The sequence below is a fragment of the Caretta caretta genome, chromosome 3 (genome assembly GCF_965140235.1).
Source record: "Caretta caretta isolate rCarCar2 chromosome 3, rCarCar1.hap1, whole genome shotgun sequence".
Lineage (NCBI taxonomy): Eukaryota > Metazoa > Chordata > Testudines > Cheloniidae > Caretta > Caretta caretta.
In genome coordinates, this window is record NC_134208.1 from 176,722,098 (window position 1) to 176,744,721 (window position 22,624).

The window sequence follows — 22,624 nt, forward strand, 5'->3', positions numbered from 1 at the left end:
AATTGCTTGCTACCAGGTGGAGAAAAGAAGTTTTTAAGCCTAATCTCTTGTAAATATCACCAGAAAGAAGTAGTTTTCCTCAGCAAAATCAAGACCACAAAGTGATCTACTTTTGGCAAAATGAAATATTGTGGTCATAGATTAGGCCAAAATCTGCAATCTTGTAGAGTGAAACTGGTCTGGGTCATTACTATATTAATTACACACCTATAAAACTGAAGTAACCGTGGTAAATCATCCCCCAGAATTATTGAGCAACTGCAGCTCCTCTTTGCTTCAAATTAAGTTCTGGGTGCTCAGCAACTCTGGAAATCAGGCCCAGTTGTCTCACGTTAGGCACCCAAAATTAGTGGCAGTTTTGGAAGTGTTGGCCTTTGCCTTTAAAGTTTTAACAGTTTATTAACTGTTTATACAGTGACTTTGTTTTAGAGTGCAAAATATCTAACAGATCTAATTGCCTTGTTAGTGAAATTGAGAAGAATGACATTGTGTTCTCAATGGACCAGACGGAGTCTCTGTTTAAGCCTCACCTGCTGACAATGAATACTATTTTTGATAATGGGGTCCCAGTGACTGAGAAGAGTGACTTCTTGTTCACAAAACTGAAGGAAGAACCAGAGGAGCTTGCTCAGTTGGCACCCACACCAGGAGATGCCATTATTTCTCTGGATTTTGGTTAGTGTTGTAGCAGCATGCAATAAAAAATAACCACAAAATACTTCCTGTTTCAACAAATGCAAAGAACCTCAATGGGACTGATCGTGCTCTCCTGTGCACTTGGGAAAATCCAGTGTGACTCCATAGAAGTCAGAGGCCTCACACCAATGAAAAATTTCTGTGAGCCAGATGACAATCAGGCCTCTTATTTTTTCTTGATTTATACTAAAACCTTAAAATGTGAAACATGCACATGGCAACTGGGCGGTGTTTGCTTATTTATTTATTTATTTATTTATTAAATAGCTGGTAATGTGTCATAGCACAACAGAATTGTCAGGCTGAAAAAATGTGCCAATCTTGTTAATATCTGTTCAGGGACACAGAAGTTTGAGGAAGCCTCTATCTACAACAAAGCTGTTGTTTTGACTCTAAACAAACAGTGGCCAGTGGAAGTGAAGACCCATACTCCCCAAGGTGAAAAGCTGACTATGCCATCATTTACAATGCCCCAAGCTGCACCAGGCAGTAGTACTCCAAGTGCAAGTAGCAACAGCAGCTGTTCAACGGTAAGAAAGACCTTTGAACTGAAAATTAAATTATCTAATCTACAAACTACAAGGTAAATAAATGGAGTGTGATGTTTTGTATGTAACTCCCATCAACATCAGTGGGAGGTACATGTGTACAGTAGTGGTCTCATATTTATGAAGTAACCAAGGCAACTATGCACACATTGTATTATATACACACTGAACAACATAATGAGGATAATAAATCAGGGCTATCCCCTGCGCTTAATACCAATCCTTTATTTTTTCCCAGCCACCCTCACACTAATCTTCTCTCATTAAAACATCCTAGGTACAGCTGCTATACCAAGCCACCACTACTTCTAGGTGAATTAACCAGTAAAAGGCTGCTGTAAGATAGCGCAGCCATTATCGATATCCCTTTAACAAAAATCCTGGCATATTACCTTCATTTGTTCATTAGGTAGAAGCTATAGCCATATTTCAGTGGTTCCCAACTTGTACCAGTCCTGGCACTTAAGGCTTTTCAGGCTGGTACCATGGATTTCCTCTCCCTCCTTGCTCTGTGCTGGATATCAGCGAACTGCTGCTGTTTGCCGTCCATTCATTTGTGTACTCTCTAACCGAAAATTTGGTTTGCTCTGAACTAAGCTGGATGGTGCACAACTGAGTGAGAGGCAGTAGGCACTGCGTGGAACACATGAGAGTTTAGTCTGATTAAACTAGCGTCATTGCCCCCTAGAAGTTGGAAAGGGCTGACTTAGCATAGCCAGCAGGCCATCCCTGGAGGATGCCCCATTTAATTTGTAAACGCTGGAAGAGGAAAGTCGGAGCCCAGGCTTACCCCTTTCCTCTTCAGAGAGATTTAAGAGGGGATGTCTCACATTGTCAGTTTAAATTTATTTTTACAATATATCTGAAGTCGTAACTCTAGATCCATATGGCAGACCATTTCTATCATTATTGCATGCAACACTTTTTACCATTTCTTAGTGATAAAAGTAATAATCTTCTTCAACTGCTTGTTTGTGTCGATTCTGTTCTAGGTGTGCAGGCACCTACATGTGCGGCCATCGGAGATTTTGCCTTAGCGGTACCCCGGGCCTAGGGCCAGCTGTGGCGCCCTCTGGAGTTACGGTTGCCAACTTTCTACTTGCACAAAACTGAACACACTCGCCCCGCCTCCTGCTGCGCCCCTCATCCGAGGCCCCTTCCCCCCCTCACTCCACCCCCGTCCCTCTGTTTGGGGTGCAGGAGGGGGATCCAGGCTGGGGGGTGGAGCTGAGGGATTCAGAGTATGGGAGGGGGCTCCAGCTGAGGAAGGGGTTGGGAGGGGTATGGGCTCTGGACTGGGGGATTCGGAGGGTGGGAGGAGGTTTGAAGCACCTTTACCTGCATGTCTGAGACCTGGTCCCCCCTTTGGGACCTGAATCTTCTGCTGTCCAGACTCATGGGTCCCCGCGTCAAGCACTTGGCTTCCTGCTGCCTCCTGCTTCTCTCCTGGAAGGTCTCCTTCTTGGTCACTATAACTTCAGCCCATAGGGGGTCCGAGACCAGGGCACTCATGTCAGAGCGACCCTATATGGTCTTCTGTAAGGACAAAGTCCAGCTGCATCCGCACCTGGCCTTTCTGCCCAAGGTCATCTCCCAGTTCCACACTGGTCAAGACATTTACTTACCAGTCCTTTGTCCGAAGCCTCATGTGAAGGATGAGGAGCGCAGGCTGCATACCTTGGATGTCAGACAGGCACTGGCCTTCTACACTGATAGAACAAAGCCATTCCGTAAGTCAACGCACTTCTTCGTTGCTGTCGCGGACGGGATGAAAGGCTGCCCAGTGTCAGCCCTGAGAATCTCATCTTGGATCACGGCCTGCATCTGCTGCAGCTATGAGCTGGTGAAGGTGCCCCCGCCAGTGACCATGATGGCTCATTCGACTAGGGTCCAGGCATCATCAGCTGCCTTCCTGGCACAGGTGCCGATCCAAGAGATCTGTCGGGCTGCAACCTAGTCATCTGTCGATACATTTGCGTCACACTACGCGCTGACCCAGGACGCTTGAGACTATGCTGGCTTTGGCAGAGCAGTGCTGCAAGCTGCAAGATTGTGAATTCTGAGCCCACCTCTGTTGATTCTGCTTGTGTGTCACCTAGAATGGAATCGACATGAGCAAGCACTCAAAGTAGAAAAAACAGTTACCTACCTTTCATAACTGTTGTTCTTAGAGGTGTGTTGCTCATGTCAATTCCATTACCCACCCTCCTTCCCCTCTGTTGGAGGTGTTGGCAAGAAGGAACTGAGAGGGGATAGGGCTGGTGGCACCTGATATACCGCAGCATGAGCGTGGCACTCCAGAGGGTTCCACAGCCGGCCCTATGGGTACCGCTAAGGCAAAATCTCTGATGGTCATGCAGGTAGGTGCGCGCACACCTAGAATGGAATGGGCATGACAAACACATTTTGAAGAACAACAGTTATGGAAGGTAGGTAACCATTTTTTCTGTTGGACAATAGTGTGTGTTTATTAGAGTTGAGTAGAATATTTGGTTTGTGGAGATGCTGTAGACCCAATCTTGTTGTTTGTTTTGCATAGCTGATGTTCATTATTATACAGCACAGTGCATTGACAGCACCATATCAGAATCAAGTACTGTGATAATCTAACTGCTTCGTTTTTATTCTTGTACAGCCAAGCAGCCCAGGAGACTATTACAGCTCCTTAGATGAAGATCTTAAGATTGAGGTGATTGAGAAGCTCTTTGCCATTGACACAGAGTCAAAGAACCAGTGCAACTCCCAGGTGAGAGGACAGTAGTATTTTCTTGCCCACAAGCTATGAAACAATTCCCCCATAACCAGTACTATGGATGACCATTCTAGTGTAATACAGCACTTAATTCTCAATGCTGCTCACAGTTCTCATTCCTCAGGAAGATCCAGAGAGGGTCAGTGTAGCCAAGAAAGAGTATGGAGATGAATGGAAAGTGGACAAGCTGCAAAGTTTGCTGATTGAGTGCATCTCCTCGAGATCCTGTGCCAGCAGAACTCCATCTGGACTTTAATGTTGCTCCTCTTAGGGGAGGTTTTATGATGCAGGGGCTATAATGAGCTCTAGTTCTTTCAGCTACAGCTTAAAAACTAGGATAACACTTGAGGACTGATCTGTGCACAAATTGAGACAGGCACAGTGGAAATGATCCAGACTTCACCAGTTGGAGCTGCCACTGCTAGAAGTAGACATGCCTGCCATGAGATCAGCTTACTCTTTGCTGAATTGATCCAGTCAAATGGGTAAACCTAGGAGATTACAGGGAAGATTTTCAAAAGCACATACACAAAAAATGCTTATGCACATACGGATGCCTCCAACTTGTGACAGACAGCCCTTGGTTTGCACATGCACATACAGCAGTTGTGAAAAGAAAAGGAGTACTTGTGGCACCTTAGAGACTAACCAATTTATTTGAGCATAAGCTTTCGTGAGCTACAGCTCACTTCATCGGATGCATACTGTGGAAAGTGTAGAAGATCTTATTATATACACACAAAGCATGAAAAAATACCTCCTCCCACCCCACTCTCCTGCTGGTAATAGCTTATCTAAAGTGATCACTCTCCTTACAATGTGTATGATAATCAAGTTGGGCCATTTCCAGCACAAATCCAGGTTTTCTCACCCCTCCCCCCCCACAAACTCACTCTCCTGCTGGTAATAGCCCATCCAAAGTGACCACTCTCCTTACATTGTGTAAGATAATCAAGGTGGGCTATTTCCAACACAAATCCAGGTTTTCTCACACACACACCCCCCCACACAAACTCACTCTCCTGCTGGTAATAGCTTATCCAAAGTGACCACACTCCTTACATTGTGTATGATAATCAAGGTGGGCCATTTCCAGCACAAATCCAGGGTTTAACAAGAATGTCCGGGGGGTGGGGGGTAGGAAAAAACACGGGGAAATAGGCTACCTTGCATAATGACTAAGCCACTCCTAGTCTCTATTCAAGCCTAAGTTAATTGTATCCAATTTGCAAATGAATTCCAATTCAACAGTTTCTCGCTGGAGTCTGGATTTGAAGTTTTTTTGTTGTAAAATAGCGACTTTCATGTCTGTAATCACGTGACCAGACAGATTGAAGTGTTCTCCGACTGGTTTATGAATGTTATAATTCTTGACATCTGATTTGTGTCCATTTATTCTTTTACGTAGAGACTGTCCAGTTTGACCAATGTACATGGCAGAGGGGCATTGCTGGCACATGATGGCATATATCACATTGGTGGATGTGCAGGTGAACGAGCCTCTGATAGTGTGGCTGATGTGATTAGGCCCTGTGATGGTGTCCCCTGAATAGATATGTGGGCACAGTTGGCAACGGGCTTTGTTGCAAGGATAGGTTCCTGGGTTAGTGGTTCTGTTGTGTGGTATGTGGTTGCTGGTGAGTATTTGCTTCAGGTTGGGGGGCTGTCTGTAGGCAAGGGCTGGCCTGTCTCCCAAGATTTGTGAGAGTGTTGGGTCATCCTTCAGGATAGGTTGGAATGGAAGGTTCATCCTTCAGGATAAATCTTTAATAATGCGTTGGAGGGGTTTTAGTTGGGGGCTGAAGGTGACGGCTAGTGGCGTTCTGTTATTTTCTTTGTTAGGCCTGTCCTGTAGTAGGTGACTTCTGGGAACTCTTCTGGCTCTATCAATCTGTTTCTTCACTTCCGCAGGTGGGTATTGTAGCTGTAAGAATGCTTGATAGAGATCTTGTAGGTGTCTGTCTCTGTCTGAGGGGTTGGAGCAAATGCGGTTGTATCGCAGAGCTTGGCTGTAGACGATGGATCGTGTGGTGTGGTCAGGGTGAAAGCTGGAGGCATGTAGGTAGGAATAGCGGTCAGTAGGTTTCTGGTATAGGGTGGTGTTTATGTGACCATCGTTTATTAGCACTGTAGTGTCCAGGAAGTGGATCTCTTGTGTGGACTGGACCAGGCTGAGGTTGATGGTGGGATGGAAATTGTTGAAATCGTGGTGGAATTCCTCAAGGGCTTCTTTTCCATGGGTCCAGATGATGAAGATGTCATCAGTATAGCGCAAGTAGAGTAGGGGCGTTAGGGGACGAGAGCTGAGGAAGCGTTGTTCTGAATCAGCCATAAAAATGTTGGCATACTGTGGGGCCATGTGGGTACCCATAGCAGTGCCGCTGATCTGAAGGTATACATTGTCCCCAAATGTATTATAAATGCTTTGTGTGTATATAATAAGATCTTCTACACTTTCCACAGCATGCATCCGATGAAGTGAGCTGTAGCTCACAAAAGCTTATGCTCAAATAAATTGGTTAGTCTCTAAGGTGCCACAAGTACTCCTTTTCTTCTTGTGAATACAGACTAACACGGCTGTTACTCTGAAAGCAGTTGTGAGAGTGTGCGAGTGAATTTTAGACTTAACTACGAAGCAAATCTTTTCATTCATGTTTCATTTGGCATAGATGTATTCCGTTCAATTAAACAGTGAAAAATAGCTTTTCAAAACACTGAATACTGATTCAGACTGGATACAGCAGCAATAGTAACAAGCAATTCCAGCTGGCCTGGTGGGCAACCCGGAAAGATGCAACAAAGCGGGGACAGGGAAGCGCACACGTCACGTGTCACACCCACCCCAATGGCAAAATCAGAATAATCACTTTGGACTCCGTCTACTTCCTTCTCCTTTTCCTGGGTTCATAACTGATCAAAAAGCGACATGGAAATTGATTGAAAACTGCTTCCAAATAAAGGGCCTGAGACCTCTTTTCAGAGTACTTCTCTCCATGCTTCTGTAGTAACTTTGTGAGCACAGACACTCCCTCTGTATACACCATAGCTAGTGTTCTAGATAAGAAAAGGCACAGTCCCTGCCCTGGAGAGCTTACAGTCTAAGTTTTGACATAACAGAGCAGTGACAGCAACAGAGAATGGGTAGGGAAAGAGAGTGAAATGCCAGGCAGGCAAGGGGGAAGGAGGGCAAACATGGAGCACAACAGAAATAATTGTTACCAGAAACAATTCAACATCAGTTTGCTCAGATGACTTCTAGGGTGTATGAGACCTTTCTGCCCTGCTTGTAGCTCCTCCTCCTGCTGCTGCTGGTCATCTGAGTCCTCCTGGTGGACCTGGGGCCTTTAAGGGCTAGAACTGGGACTATTGCTGTGATGGAAATAGGAGGCGAGGGTGTTGCTGATCTGGGTGGATGAGAAGCATGCTCTCTTCCTGCTTCAAGGTTCAGTTGCTTCTGCGTGGAAGATGCAACATTTAGATGCAGTGAGCACCCCCACTGAAAAATATAAAAATGAATGTGTTAATGTCCTGCAAACTGTGTTTAATAGGCCTTTTGTGGTTTTGATACACATTTTCTGTGCAATTATATTTTGAATAACTTATTTTCCATTAGTCAGCAGTGAAGTTGAACTATGTGCCACACTTAAGCATTGGCAGACAAGTTATTCAAAGCCCAGTGGAACATTTGCTCCAGTTCAACCCACGCTGACCTCCCAAACTGCATTTGGGCATCAGCCTTCAGAAAGTGCTGTGTGTATGGTAGCATGGCTGGTGGGTATAGCATGATTTTCAGTCCTGCTTCCTGTTTTTCATCTGCCCTGCAACCTTATCCCTGGTGATATCAGAAACAAGTATGGTATATAATTCATGAAAACAGACATTTCATTATGGAAATTACATGCATCTCTAAATAGGGATCTGCCACTTTCAGTATTTCATTTAAGAAATTCAGGTGACTCTTAGCTATACAGCAGGTATAATGATTCTTCAGTCTTAACATTCACTGAAATTTCATCTCCCATGTACACATTAATTGCCATGTGCTTTTTATTATTATTATTATTTGTACAGACTGATTTCAATGAGCTGGATCTTGAAACCCTGGCTCCTTACATTCCCATGGATGGAGAAGATTTCCAGCTGAGCCCAATCTGCCAAGAAGAACGTCCTCTCCCTGAAAATGCACAAAATACCCAGCAAAGTTTAAGTAGCATGAGTACCATTTTCCAGCCCCTTGCTCCTGCCTCTCAGAATCAGTTTCTCTTGGAGAAATACTGCCAACAGATGTTAAATAAAAATATGAACCCTGGTCATGGACCTCTGTCATCTGTGTCCTTCAACAATGCGAACAAGTCATCACTGCCACCATACCATGCGCGAGCCAGCACACCACTGGCTTCAATGGTTGGAAGACCAAGCACCCAGTGGCCACCTGATCCACCCGTACAGTATGTTCCTGCTAAATGGAGACTAATGGATAAATACTGTGGGTCCTTAGCAAGTTCCTCATCAGGGCCACCAGTGCACGCTCCCAACATGTCCTTATATAAGAAAAGGTAAATTTGTCCTAATATGCAAGCTGTTAGGCGTATCTCTCCTTGAGACTTCTGTGCTGCAAACCTTGAAAAAGTCTATTTGCCCACTCTACTGGAATAATTTGTTTCAACAGAATGGCATATTAGAAGCCCAATTCTGCTGTCCTTTCAGGTGAACAGCTTTGCCCTTCCATTGACTTGAATGGGAGCAGAAGTGGGCTGATTTTCACCATCATCATAAGTGTACTGATGTGTGGATTTGTGAAAACGTACATGTCTATCACAAAACCGTAGAACACTTTTGCAAAGCTGCTTTACTGTACGCAGTGTCAGAAACAGATCTGGTAGGACAGGGAGAAGGATGGCCCAGTGATTACAGCGTAGCCAGAGAGCTGGGTTCAGTTCCCTGCTCTGCCGCAGACTTTCTGTGTGACACTGGGCAAGCCTCTGAGCATTTGTTCCCCATCTGTAAAGTGGAGGTAATAGCACTTCCCTACCTCATAGAGCTGGTGGGAGGACAAATACAGGAAAGGCTGATGCGCTCAAGTACTACAGTCATGGGGGCCATATAAATACCGTAGGTAAAGAGCTTCAGTAATAGTCTTAAGCCGGTTGTTAAACAGAAATCATCCTTAAATTTCAGGTTTTCAATACAGCTTATTTACATGTATTACTACTATGATGAGCATAGGGTAAGAACCAGGATAGAAGCACAGTGGTCCAGTTCAGGCAGGTCACTTAACTCCTTTGTGCGTCAGATTCCTGATTTGTAACATGGAGATAAAAATACTGGCTGATCTTTGTAAAGCTCTTTGGGACTCTCCGTTGACAAGTGCTCTAAGTGCTTTAGGGTTGTTAATACTTCTAAAGATGTACAAAATGGTGGGTTTCATTTTCTAAAAAAATTGTAACCGTCTCAGGGGTGTGGGCGCATGCAGTTTTATACCTGCAGGATCAATTAATTGTATGCAGTTGCTAGCCTTTTTGGCTATGTGACCACAGAGCTAGATGTTTGTCCACAAACACTAACGTGTGTGGACCCATAATTATGCCTGCAAAAATGGAGAGCAGGTTAATCCCTGTTAAAAATTTGACCTCCTAAATCATACAATTTTTGTTTCACAATCAAGGTTTTGCTTATCGATTGTGAGGTAATGGAAGTCTGGTAATTCCATGATTATTTGATTACTTGATATTGAAAGTTTTCAGGCATTATGGCAATAAGTGTAGTGACTACTGGGTTAGCTGTCCAGGAAAAATTCTGCATTTGCAGTCTAGCCTGTCCCACTGTCCTATGCCAAATGAACCTTAAGGCTTTGAAAGATAATTCAGACACAAATAGTCTTATTTATTTGAAAACTACTCACTCAAGGAAGGGTCTTTTCTTTACAGGTCACTGGACAGTTTTGAGCAACGGGGCATAGATATAAACCCTGCAAGAATTGCTCTTGCCAACAGTTTGAAACTGAAGCGACAGATGGATTATGAAGATCAAACATTTCAACAGCTGAGTGGGGTAATCTGTTATAAGGAATTCAGACACTTCAAACAATGACCATTACAAAAGGGTTTTCATTTTGATTACTTATGTCTGTTTCTGGTTTCTTTATCCAACTGCAGGCAGATTTGTCAATGATTAACCCATCTCATTTAATGTGGAAAAGGATGAAAATTCTCAAAGGTGAAAATTGTTCATTGGTTACTGAAAAGAAGTCCCTCAGCACAAGTGTCCTTACTGGTAAGACATAAATTGATTCTATAATATTTGTTTCTAGATATTATTTTAGGACAGTTTCACTAGAAACAGAGACTCTGTGCAGGAATTATCATACCTGCCATTTTCATGCCAAAAGCAGAAGAACTACCATAAACCAAACGTATAAACCAACAACCATTAATGCAATCAACGGTGCTCTGAGTTGGATTGTCCTGTAAATGAAAGCTTATATTATTGTTCTGGGGTTCTCCGTTTCCCAGGGAGCCTGGTGTGATAGTTCTACTATAACTCAGATTTAGGGTCACTGTGGCCTTTTGGTATTTGCAGTAATTTCCACAGCATCAGAGTTTTCATTTAAAAAGTTTATACCTTCTGGTTGCAAAGGTATTCTTCTAAATATGAACCATTGTTGTGCAGTAGGTCCAAGGCCACAGGAAGGCAGCCTAAAGTAAGTGTGATTTCTGTGTTAAGACATCAACTTAGTGTGCAGTATTAAAATTTGGGATCAAATATTCCAATTCTTCTTCTCCCCACTTAGGACAGTCAGAATAGAATGGCCTACTGTGTTATACAACCCATCCCTTTATATGCAGCATCATTTATTCACAAACTAGGTTAGGAGTAGGTTTAGCCAGTCAATGGTTCTGAAGAAAGAACCCTCAAGTGCTGGTAATGATGAATGGTCAAAATAAGGTGGTTATCTAAACCTACTGTAGATTTCTGAATGAATTCTTATTAGGAAGAAACAAATCATTTCAGCTACACTATGTGTAAAAATAATTCAATGAGCACATTAATGCTTTTAGTGAAAAAAGATTGAATCTAGCCTCCTGGTCTTAAGCTCTCTCACAAAATGGCCTCACTCATTTGGCATAGTGATGTAATCTCTGCTCCAGGGAGGCTGTGACTGACCAACCAGTGAAGGTGGTCTGCCGTAGCTTTTAAGCAGTGTGGTAAAGTTTGCCAGTTATACTTTCATTTACTATAGTCAAGGACTCTGGGATGCTCAATCCTGGCATTTGTGCTCCCAGAGAATATGTTGGCACATTGACACAGAGGCCATTTTTAAAAACCAATTGTCACATTTAATTTTAGATGAGTTTATTCGTAACTCACAGAGAGGCCTGAGCCAACCAGTGAACCAACTGCAGCAGCGACAGCAGCAAGTCTCCTGTGGAAACCCTGGTGATAATCAGAAAGCAGCATTTCCCCCTCAGTTTTTCAGTTCCCATTATCAGAACTTCAATGTTCAACCAGCTCATAAAAAGTCAGGTAAGGCACGATCACAGACAAATGAGAAAATGGTTTTGCTCTTTGGTTTCAATACAGATATGAGGTCTGATGACTTACAAAGGGGAGTTAAAAGAAAAGGAGGACTTGTGGCACCTTAGAGACTAACAAATGTATTTGAGCATGAGCTTTCGTGAGCTACAGCTCACTTCATCGGATGCACAATAAACTTCAACCCAAATCGGTATAGTTTATATTATACTGAAGTGATAAAATTCTGAATGTACGTATACATTTATATCTAGTTTGACAGTTTGTGCATAAATCCCACAAACATGTGTGTCTCTAGGCCATATCTTATGCACAAACTTTCACACTTCATATAAATTCAACTTAGTGTTTTGTTTTGTCTCTCTCTCTGCATATATATATATATATATGTGTGTGTGTACATTTAATATGAACATCTATATTGCACACACTGTCAATCAAACATTTCAATAGCACCCATCAGCACAGTCTCAACAGTAAGCCCCATGCATATATGTATTTATATCAGATTCTTCCTCCCAGAAAATGAGTTAGATGTGATCCAACCCAACAACTTTGCCCCCTGTGGTGAAGCTTAAGTTAAATGGAGATCGAACCAGGGAACTCTGTCTGAACTGGCAGCTCAGAATCCTCCCATCAGATTGTAGCATAGAAGCTGCCAAAATAGCCATTTCTCGAATGCCATCAACCAGGCCTGATTTTAGTCAGTGTATCCACATTGTTGCAGACCCACTAGTCATGCACTAGCTCTCCCTTGCTAGCCTGAACCTTATTCCCCTCCTGTGTGGCCATGTAAGCCTCTGGGCAGTGGGTCCATGGTGATTCTACTGCATTCAGAGCATTCCAACCCCAGGGAAGCGGGAGAGAATGAGCTGACCCTTGAAAAGCATTAATTTAAAATATCCAAAGTTGAAAATATAAATGGCCATACATTGGTGTCTGTATCCTTGAGAACCCATGAGTGGATACTCTTCAAAATAACAGGTTTCGGAGTAGCAGCCTTGTTAGTCTGTATCCGCACAAAGAAAAGGAGGACTTGTGGCACCTTAGAGACTAACCAATTTATTTGAGCATAAGCTTTCATGAGCTACAGCTCACTTCTTCGGAGGTATGCAACCGATGAAGTGAGCTGTAGCTCACGAAAGCTTATGCTCAAATAAATTGGTTAGTCTCTAAGGTGCCACAAGTCCTCCTTTTCTTTCTTCAAAATAAGTGTCCAAAGGCATAACTGTCAATGGATACCTATATAGATTTAGGCAAAGGGTAAGTAAGCCTCACTCATTCCTCTAAAATTATACCTCACTAATATCAGATAGAGCCATTTTCCCTTTTATAAGGAAGTTTAGCAAATGTATTAAAATATATCCGCTAAAATAACAGTCTTACAATGCCTTGCTAGTGCATGCTTCACTGTTCAACAGGCGCATTAAATGACATTATAACAGTTCACTTTTCTGACTGTAGTGAAAGTCTTCCTAAACAAATTTAACAAGAATTACCAAAAAAAAAAAATTTTGAACAGTGAGTGCAGAAAACTTGTCCACTATTGCCTTTTCCCAGCACCCAGTACTGTCTTTGTCCTCTTTATATCAACTTATATCTGAATTCTCTCCTTCATTTTTTACTGTCCTTTCCTCCATATACTTGGACTTGGTAACTTTGATCTCAACAAAATCTGATGCCCACCATTAATCTTGGTAAATAGAGGAATAAAAGTTGAAATGACAGCACAACGTTAAATATGATTGTCACAGTTCTTTTGCATAGTTATAAACGTAGCAACTGTGTAACTTCAGAGTGATTTTATGTTTGACAGCTTGTGCATACATTTTCCCCTTCAGCTGAAAGTGTGAACAAACACCTTACTACAACAACAGCCTAATCACAGAAGTGAGTCATAGTTCAGCAGATGTAGGTTTGACTTTATTTTATGGTCCTTTCTTAAGAAAAAAATTAGAAGAGATACATGACTGCAGTTGGTGATAATTCAGAAAACTATGTGGTTTACTACAGGTTTCCTGTTTTGAACTAGAATGATTTCCCCTTTTAAGAAAATCTAAATGACAAGGAAGAGAAAACATGTTTCACGTCTAGCTAAAATTTCAACATGTGAGATTATTCTCAGTTTTAAAAGTTGATTGGCATATATAGATTTGAACTGGAAGATGTAATGCTGTTTTCAGGTGCCTGAATGTTCTAGAATACCAAAGAAAGCTAAATGAGGGAAAAGTTGACCTTCCCCACTCTGGTTAGATAGGCATCATTCATGAGTTTACCCTTTTTCTTTAACACTCTTATTTCAGGTGTGACAAGTCGTCTGCTTGGGCAATCTTACGAACCATATTTGTTGCCTGAATTGACCAGATATGACTGTGAGGTGAATGTCCCTGTTTTGGGCAGTTCTACACTTCTGCAAGGATGTGATTTGCTCAGAGCTCTTGACCAGGCAACCTGAGTAACCTTGCAATATTCCTTGGCCTATACTGTTCAAAACATCTTCAGTTTTTAAATATATTTTTTCAAGTAGACAATTTCTAATACCCAGTACACTTTTACAAGATTTTACTTATGTATTGAACTTGTCCACATTACCAAATAGCGGCCTTTTTGAAATTACTCACTTTATTATTCTTATTGAAAATATACATCTACTGTATTTTTCTCTATTTTAATAAAAGTGTTCTTTAGAAAATGCATATGATTTCCCCTTCTGCCTGACTTGTAATTTATATTCTCTGGCATTTTCTTCAGTATTCATGCTAACAAACCTGTGGTGTAAATGTCTCTCTAATACTTTTGGCTCCTGTACTGCAAAGATTGATTTTTATTGCCAAAGATAAATGAAAACAAACAAAAAAAATCTGTTCTCCAGCCACAGTTTGTATTGACCTTCTAAATTAAAATTCTCCATGCCCCTACTGTGTTTGTAGTCTATTTCCCAGCACTAATCATATTGTAAATTTAACATCTTTTGGAAAAAAAATTAAAAAACCTCACACCACGACTTTCTGATTTTCTCCCCCTAAATCAGATACTATTTGCTGAAAGAAATGTGAAGGGTGAACTGCAGAGTTTGTGGATATCTGCGAAAGTTGCACAGTGTAGCTTTTTTCCTAACGTGGGCTAGATCCTCAGCTGCTGAACCTGGTATCCCTCTATTGCTGTATAGAGAGCTACATTGACATATGCTAGCAGAGGCTCTGCACCTATGTCTTCATTTGTGATGGGGTTTCATGGGGGTTTTTTGCGGGGGTGTTATTTCTTTTCTTTTTTCTTACACAAAATGTAACTGAATTTTTGGAATTTCTATTTGGGTTATTATGTATTGGTACTTTTGTTATGGCTAAGACATAGAACCAGAACCATACTCACTTTTTAAGAGCTGTTTTTGACTAGAGCTGGTAACACTCATTATGGGGTTGCCAATATTGCAGGACTGTCAGGATTTGTCCAAAAGCCAGTACTAACACTGCTAATTACCAATTAAGTTGACCTTTATTTTGTGTGCATTTTATACGCTAGATAGCAACATAATCCACACTCGTGAAACATTAAAAATAAAAGTTAAAGTAGTATTTCCCTTTGCCTACTTATTATTGAGTTACCCTAGTAAAAATAAGATGTTAAGAGTGTTGGGCTGGGAGGGTTTTCTTTATTATTTTAGCTTTCCTTGTATTGTTGATAGCCTTTCAAGTGCACATAATCTTACAGCATGTCATTATAAGGCAATCCGACATCTTCAGAACCACCAAAAAAACAACTCTTGTTATCATGAATTTATTTAAAAGGCAAGGATTCAATTTTGTTCCCGGAAACCTCTTTGCCTTTGTTGGAAAATAAGTATAAGTATTGCTCTGTAAAGTCTAGCTGTTCAGTGGAAAATGAAGAAAGGAAGGGCAAGGACCAAATGCACGATAGCAGACATGTGAGGACAAACTATTTCCTCTTGCTCCTAAACTAACAGATCCTCCACTGATGAAAATCAGTGCCAGTTTACACCAGCTGAAAATCTGGCCCATAAAGTTGTCCCCAGACTCAAAGCCATTCTACTCAGACTTCCAACTATGTTCTATCAAATCCCTTTGTACGATGCACTAACATTTGCAGGTAGGGAGCATTGCGTTCATTGAGCACTTCAGAGTTCATTCTGTTTAAGTGATACTTAACCTTACGGTCTTACACACTGAAAAAATAATTGAAAACCTTTTCTGTTGTTGGTACATTTTAAAAAAGTTATTAGTGACCCTCAGTACCTTCAAGAACATTTTACCAAAAATAAGTTACTTTTAAAAGGCATCTATTGCTAAGTGAAGAAAAAAAAAACATTTTATTTAGCAAATCTGTAGTGGTAATGACTTGAGTGCTTGAAGGGTTAATGACACTTAAATATTGCTCTTTTATTTTGTTTGTTTGTGTAGTTTCAGCATTAAAGATGTTATACCATAACAGTTTACTAGACACTCAAATATTCCATGCTTAATATTAACCAAATGTAGCATCATTATTTTACGATCTATATTTCTGAATTCTTATTGACAATATAATGACTGTATGGGAACTTTAACTTGATAAGGAAATGTATTTTGACACTGATACCTTATTAAAGTATACTGATCCTAAATTCCTTGTGACTCTTGTTTGCTATGAATTTGTCACTTGATGTATTATTGTAAAACAAAGTATTTATTAAATTATTTATAGAAAATGAAGGTTTGCATTGATCTTTAAAAGCTTGAAAGAAGAACAAAAGCTCCCCATATTTAAAAACTAGAAAAGAATATTAGAGCAACATCAACCAAAGGCATAAAGATACAGAGTTGTATTATCAACCTTTCCATTCATTAACTTCAGTGGCTCCTGGACCAGCCCTCAGCATTCAGAGGGTTAACGATAAATTCCCATACCTTCAAACATATCATGCCATTGAATCTGACTCTTATTTCAATAGGGACTTCTGTTTTAAAACTTATGGTACAATATGGCCCACTGAACTTAGAAAATCAATAACAATTTGCCAGAGTGAGTACATGCAATACACATGGTGTTTGATTTAACAAATGCCGCAGATAATGATTGTAGACACTGAACTGCCAATTGTTGTATTTATTCTCTTATACTTTTACCTTTGATTTGTAGTGTTTGGCAACAGTCGTCAAGCCTCCCGTACTGCTAGCAATCAAGGTGCCTCTATGAATCATGATTTTCCTAATAAATTCTTTTCTCCCACTGCCTTGGATGAAGTTTCTGTCTCAGATGTCAGGACCTTCATGCAAACTCCCTCCCCAGGCTTTAGATTGGAATGCCAACAAGTCTGTCAGCTCTTTTCCTAAAGTTTTTACCAATGCACATCCATGGACAGGCCACTCAAAGGCAGCAAATACCCTGGAGGAAAACTGATCTCTGATGCAGGGCACCCACAGTTCCAACGGAAGCCAATACAAGCTGCATGTGCTTAGCAGTTCCAATCATGGTCTGACATGCAATAGGTATACCGCTATTACAGAAGCACTGTACAAACATTAACAAACCATCACAGCAGCCTGTAGGATAGGGAGGTAGTATTGACTCCATTTTACAGATGGGGAACCAGCCAGTGACTTGCCCTCACATAATCCTTGTTAGAAACTGTTCTTGCCAAGACATCCTCTTTCTCTCACCCCAAGCCATTTCTCATGCTGTCCCCCTACTTTGAAGAGCTCTGACTTTCTCTTACACGAAGCATCCGTCAGCTCCACGTTCAAATACTTAATCAAAACCTGCTTCCTTTGCCTAGCTTTGTCACTTATGGACCATTGGGCCTTGCTGTTGTGTTGATATGTATAAGATTATTCAGACATCTGACTCTGGGTGCATAAGCCACAGAGAGCACCCAAGACAGCAGCCAAAAGCAATACATATTTTATATATAATAATGGCACCATCTATGGACCGAAAAGCAAGCCACAACAAGAGAAGCTAATGGATTATTATTAAGGGTAAATTAACTTGAGAGCAGCATATTTCTTCTTTTAACTATAAATGTATTTGTAGATGAGTAAGGATTTCCTCACTGACTTCGCTTCGCAGATCAAGTAGCACATTAAGGACCATGATATTAAGACTTCTTCCTTCTCCACTTAATTGGTCTTATTGAAAGCATTAAACAGCCCAAACCAAGGCAAGGAAAAGTGGAAAAAGCAAGTTTAATAAATAAATCTAACACCAACTGGGGAAGTATTTATAGATAACACAGTCAACTAAGGAGTTCACTAAACACGTCTCAAAGCCAGGTCTTAGCTTCTTCCTAACCCGTAACTTGAGAAGACAGCTGGGAGCGGCCACTCTGGCTCTAGAAAGGAGTGCTGCAGGAACAAGTAAAGCCTTCCAAACGCCATCTGAAAAATGGTGGCTAGGTTTGGGGTCCCCCCCAAAAAAGGCCACCGACAGCTACTGTGGTGCGTGTGCATGTCTGGTGGATACTAACCACAAAAGCTTAACGAAAAGGAGTACTTGTGGTACCTTAGAGACTAACCAAGTTATTTGAGCATAAGCTTTCGTGAGCTACAGCTCACTTCATCGGTTGCATGATGTAGCTCACGAAAGCTTATGCTCAAATAAATTGGTTAGACTCTAAGGTGCCACAAGTACTCCTTTTCTTTTTGCGAATATAGACTAACACGGCTGCTACTCTGAAACCTGTCACAAAAGCTTACTCTCCCATGCCGAGACTCCATTAAACAACGGACTCGTTAACTGCCATCACCACACTGAAATATCAACAGGTTACCACTGCCTATGCATGTTCCTGAACTAATGGTATGTTGCATCTCACAGTAAGGCAAGGTCTCGACCACAGACTGCTACCAGCATAGCTATGTCAGTCAGGGGTGCGAAGAGGTGTAAGTTCCTGACTGATACAACTGTGCTGGCAAAACCCCTCATGTAAACACACTTCTAGTTTAGTCCAACCCCCCCCCCCCCTCCTCCTTGCTTCCCCAGGGTGGCCTCAGGTTTGCCCACGTCACCCTGGGAGTGCTTTGCCAGCAGCAGAGTGCTCCTGCAGCAGTAGAATTTGCTCAGCTGTTACGCTACCAACTGATTCAGTAGAACTAGCGACAGCTGCCAGTATTCTTCGACCGTTATATATATCCCGGTAGCTCACACAGTCTCCAGTCCTGGCTGAGGCCCCGTTGTACTAGGTGCCACACAAATATGTGCGTAAATGTGGCCCCTGCCTGGTAGAGTTTACAGTCTCATTGAAGACATGCTGAACCAAGTGAATGAGAACTATGGGAAGAGTTACCCAGCCTAATGATTTGCAGACCTTGCAAGTTATAAAACAGTTAAAGTTATCCTCTTTTAAATCATTTAAAGTTTCCTCTAACGAACAGTAAATCCCTGTGCTCCCTTCCAAGGGACTTCTTAGAAGGTCACTTCTGCTGGGAAAGTCAGCGCTTGTGTGGGAAGAGGCAGCTGCAATTGGTGATGAGCCCAGGGGAGGGGGGGGTTGCTGCCCCCTGGTGTTGTGCTACTCTACTTATACTGCTCCTTGAGCTCATGGGTTCCCATACAGAACATGAAAGGCTGAGTGAGCATAAATTATGTCTTATACTGGAAGAATTAGCTTGCTCTCTGTATTTTTGTACATCAGTGTCACTCCTTCAGAACATACTGGAGAACATGGCATGATGGCTGAAGTAGCCCAGGTCAGAGGCATTCTTAATGAGATAATGCCAATCAAATTCCTGGGCCTGTCGTATTTCATAATAGAATTCAGAGTAGCAGCCGTTTTAGTCTGTATCCGCAAAAAGAAAAGGAGGACTTGTGGCACCTTAGAGACTAACAAATTTATTAGAGCATAAGCTTTCCTGGGCTACAGCCCACTTCATTAGTCTGTTTTTGAAGCTTTTCTGTTGCAAAATGAAGTGGGCTGTAGCCCACGAAAGCTTATGCTCTAATAAATTTGTTAGTTGCTAAGGTGCCACAAGTCCTCCTGTTCCTTTTGCATAATAGAATTAATCACCTTTATGACTGAAGTTTATCTATTTCTTGAAAGATCTTGTTTGAGGCTTTTCAAACATAACAAATCAGTGCCAGACCTGACGTCCAAAAACTTATCCTTCGGAATGACAAATTGGAAGGGGTAAATGTTTGTGTCTTTAGAAACAAAGCTGCAGAGAAATGAGACCTAGCTCCCTGAAGCTGCCATGAAACAGAAGGATGCCTGATTCATCGGGCTACAGCAATCCCTAGTCACATAGTTTCAACGTGTTGGACCACACACCCCGGCCCCCAGTGGCCTAGTGTTAAAAAAAGAATTGCCCATTATGACACTATACAAACCCTCACTCTGCTAGATCAACTTACACAGGGCTTGAGTGAGGTGGAAAAAGGAGAGTGGCGCCCTAGGTCCGGGGTTGCTTCTACAAATACATTTACATACCATCACATCCACAACAAGGGCTGTGCCCGTGCACATGTAACAAGAGTTGTAGACACAAGGCCACCTGCCATAAAGGATGGATTGCACTTGGTGGAAACACTGTTGTCATTGTTTTATAGCACAGCAGTGGCAGAATGTTAGCTTTCTCCAATGAACTGAATCAAAATAAGCCCATGTGAAAGCAAGCAGCCAATCACATGCTGGTACAAGCAAATGGCCCAAGAATAGATGCTTTCCAGACCCATCAGACTATTCCTCTTGTTTGGAAGGGTACCAGAAACAAACCATTCATGGATAGAACCACAAGGAGCAGTCAACAGCAGGCAGCTCTATCTGATGCCAGGGTTCAGTGCTTTCCTGCATGACCCGCTCTAGACTCCTAACTAGATGGACATCTGTGAATTTCCACTTGAATGGGAAATGATTGTTCCCATAGTGTCAGTGCTAACTCTCAGGCTCATATTGCTGGTAGCAACGGCATTTTACTGAAGCAAGGAAAGAAACTAAACATACAAGAGCACATGAGAGCTAGACAGACACACAAAAAATGAGAGACTGGAAATGTGAAATCAAGGCACAACTGTCCAAAACAGAGCAGCATAAAAGTAAGAGACATATCTTTAGCTAATCCCAGGGGCAAAAATGTTTCATTCAAATTGACTAGCGAGAGGACGAGACCAAATGGCAAGAACTAGGACAACCAAATCTGAAGTCTTAGCTACCATTAGGCAAGGTATCAGCATTTTTTCCAGTCTATCATTTCCCTAAATCCTCGAAACGTCGTATTAACAGGTATTCATGGATATAGAGTCCCCTGTGTCAGGATGCAACAGGTTTTAGTGGAGACAGAAGCTTTTGCTTCTAGGTCACCAGTTCAAAATTAGCTCACAGTGGGGAATGAGTCAAGATCATTAGCAGTGAAGGCTGTTTGATACTGTTTTTCAGAGGCTCTAGAGTTTAGATTTTTTTTTTAAATCTAAAGTGAGTGTTTATTTCTAGGCAAATTATCTCTTTTCGTTTTTAGTACCACTGAAGTCAATGAGACTACTCATGTGCTTGAATGTTTTGTTGGGTCGGGGCTAAGTAAGGTGAATTGCATGAAAGGTGATGTTTTTAATGTTTATACAGTTTCAATTTTTTCTGGTCACGAACTTTAAACAGACAAGACTGTCAAAGCAATCTTGCAATATTATTACAGAACTTTACCAGTCTGGGCACCAAACAAACTCACCTGTCTTTTACTATGATCAAGTGAAGGAGATTTTTTAAAAAAAAAACACCATAAGTTTTACTCACCCATCAAAAAATAGTTTGATCCCCCTGGGTGAGAAGGGATGAGAATGCCAACAGTATCTGTACAGGAAGAAACGATAGGCCCATCAAGGAAAAAAAGTCACTGGACTTCTGCAGCAAACCACTGGAAAAAACTAAAAGTTCTGAATTTGCAGAAAATCAGTGCGCCATTGGTCTTATTATACCAGCTCATTAGATGAATAAAAATGTGCTTATGGTGAGGGAAAAAATCACTAAATATAGCACCTTGTTATTCCTCTTGTATGTGTGCTAAGTCACAGCTGCCTCGTTTTCTGTCAAAAACTGTTCATTGCAGAATTAATAAAGCTATAAAAGACCAGAGCACACAGTACTGTATCGGATGCTTGGGCCAGACTAAACTAAAACCAGCTATATTCTGATTAGAGAGGATTCATTGTCTATGATGGTTGATGACTTTGTACATCTCGCTTGCTCTCTCCACGCACACAAATAATTTAAGGTTGAAAAGTTAAGCACTCAAAAGTTCGGAAATGCTAGACTTAAGGTGGATTGTGCCCATATTATTACCGATGGAGCGAGTTGTGATGCTCATCGTTTAGCCAGTCTGAAACTCTCCATGGTAAGCCCGTTTTCAGTTAGTCACAGCTTTGCCAAACTGTAACCATTTGGGCTGAAAATTTTCCAAGCCAGGTGTCTGATTCAGACTGATTTTTTTAAAAAGTTTCAGCTAAAACAGCTCGGCCATTTCCAAGAAAGAGATTAGGGAAAATACATTGTTTTGCCCATTTTAATTTTTAACATGCTTTTACCTGGCATTTCTTAACTTTTAAGTGCTTGTCTTTGAAACCTTAACATTCATTTAACATCTTTTTGTAGCTGTTACACACACAGAGCAGAAGAAGAACAGCACTATGTTCAGATAGCAGAAGGAATTGCAGAACTGGTTGTTAACACCCCCCCGTCAACTTGGAAACTGAGCAAATTTGATATGAAAAGTCATTTGGCCAAATTCAGCTTGCTGTCATACCATTTGTGAGCCCTTTAAAGTCAATGGATTTGCACCAATATAACTGAAAGCAGAATGCAACCTCCAGATGGAAAACACTAAACAAGATGTCATTTACGCAGTCAGTTTTCAGAGCAGAACCTCACTATAAGGCTTCAGAACGCTATATGTGTCTGGGGAATTAAAAGAGTGATCAGCATTAACACAGAGATGTACAGTATTGGGCTTCTCTATATAACAGTTTATTTCTTGCTTCCAGTTTGGGTAAATTTTTAAGAAGGTTGAAGCAATAGCTTAAGCTTTCCTTGAGTTGCATAGCAATGAATCTAGTAGGTCCTTAAATTGCTTAAGGTTTCCATAGCAAAACCTAGTTAGAGCATGCCCAGCGCTAA

General features: G+C 41.5%; 1 protein-coding gene and 1 long non-coding RNA gene across 5 annotated transcripts in view; one reads left to right on the forward strand and one right to left on the reverse strand.

Moving 5' to 3' along the window:
- EPAS1 (endothelial PAS domain protein 1) overlaps positions 1–16,150 on the forward strand; it is a 151,139-nt gene extending 134,989 nt beyond the window's left edge. For all 4 annotated transcript variants that reach the window (XM_048842938.2, XM_048842940.2, XM_048842939.2 and 1 more), the window contains 8 exons: positions 467–675; positions 1,036–1,226; positions 3,880–3,990; positions 8,068–8,552; positions 9,924–10,047; positions 10,152–10,269; positions 11,344–11,520; positions 13,833–16,150. In XM_048842938.2, coding sequence (XP_048698895.1) covers positions 467–675; positions 1,036–1,226; positions 3,880–3,990; positions 8,068–8,552; positions 9,924–10,047; positions 10,152–10,269; positions 11,344–11,520; positions 13,833–13,984 — 1,567 coding nt within the window. In that variant the 3' untranslated portion in view covers positions 13,985–16,150. The remainder of the gene's footprint in view (positions 1–466; positions 676–1,035; positions 1,227–3,879; positions 3,991–8,067; positions 8,553–9,923; positions 10,048–10,151; positions 10,270–11,343; positions 11,521–13,832) is intronic.
- The window catches only part of LOC142071635 (uncharacterized), a 65,456-nt gene continuing 49,468 nt past the window's right edge, over positions 6,637–22,624 (reverse strand). Inside the window, exon 2 of the long non-coding RNA XR_012667776.1 lies at positions 6,637–7,492. This is a non-coding gene — a long non-coding RNA (uncharacterized LOC142071635). The remainder of the gene's footprint in view (positions 7,493–22,624) is intronic.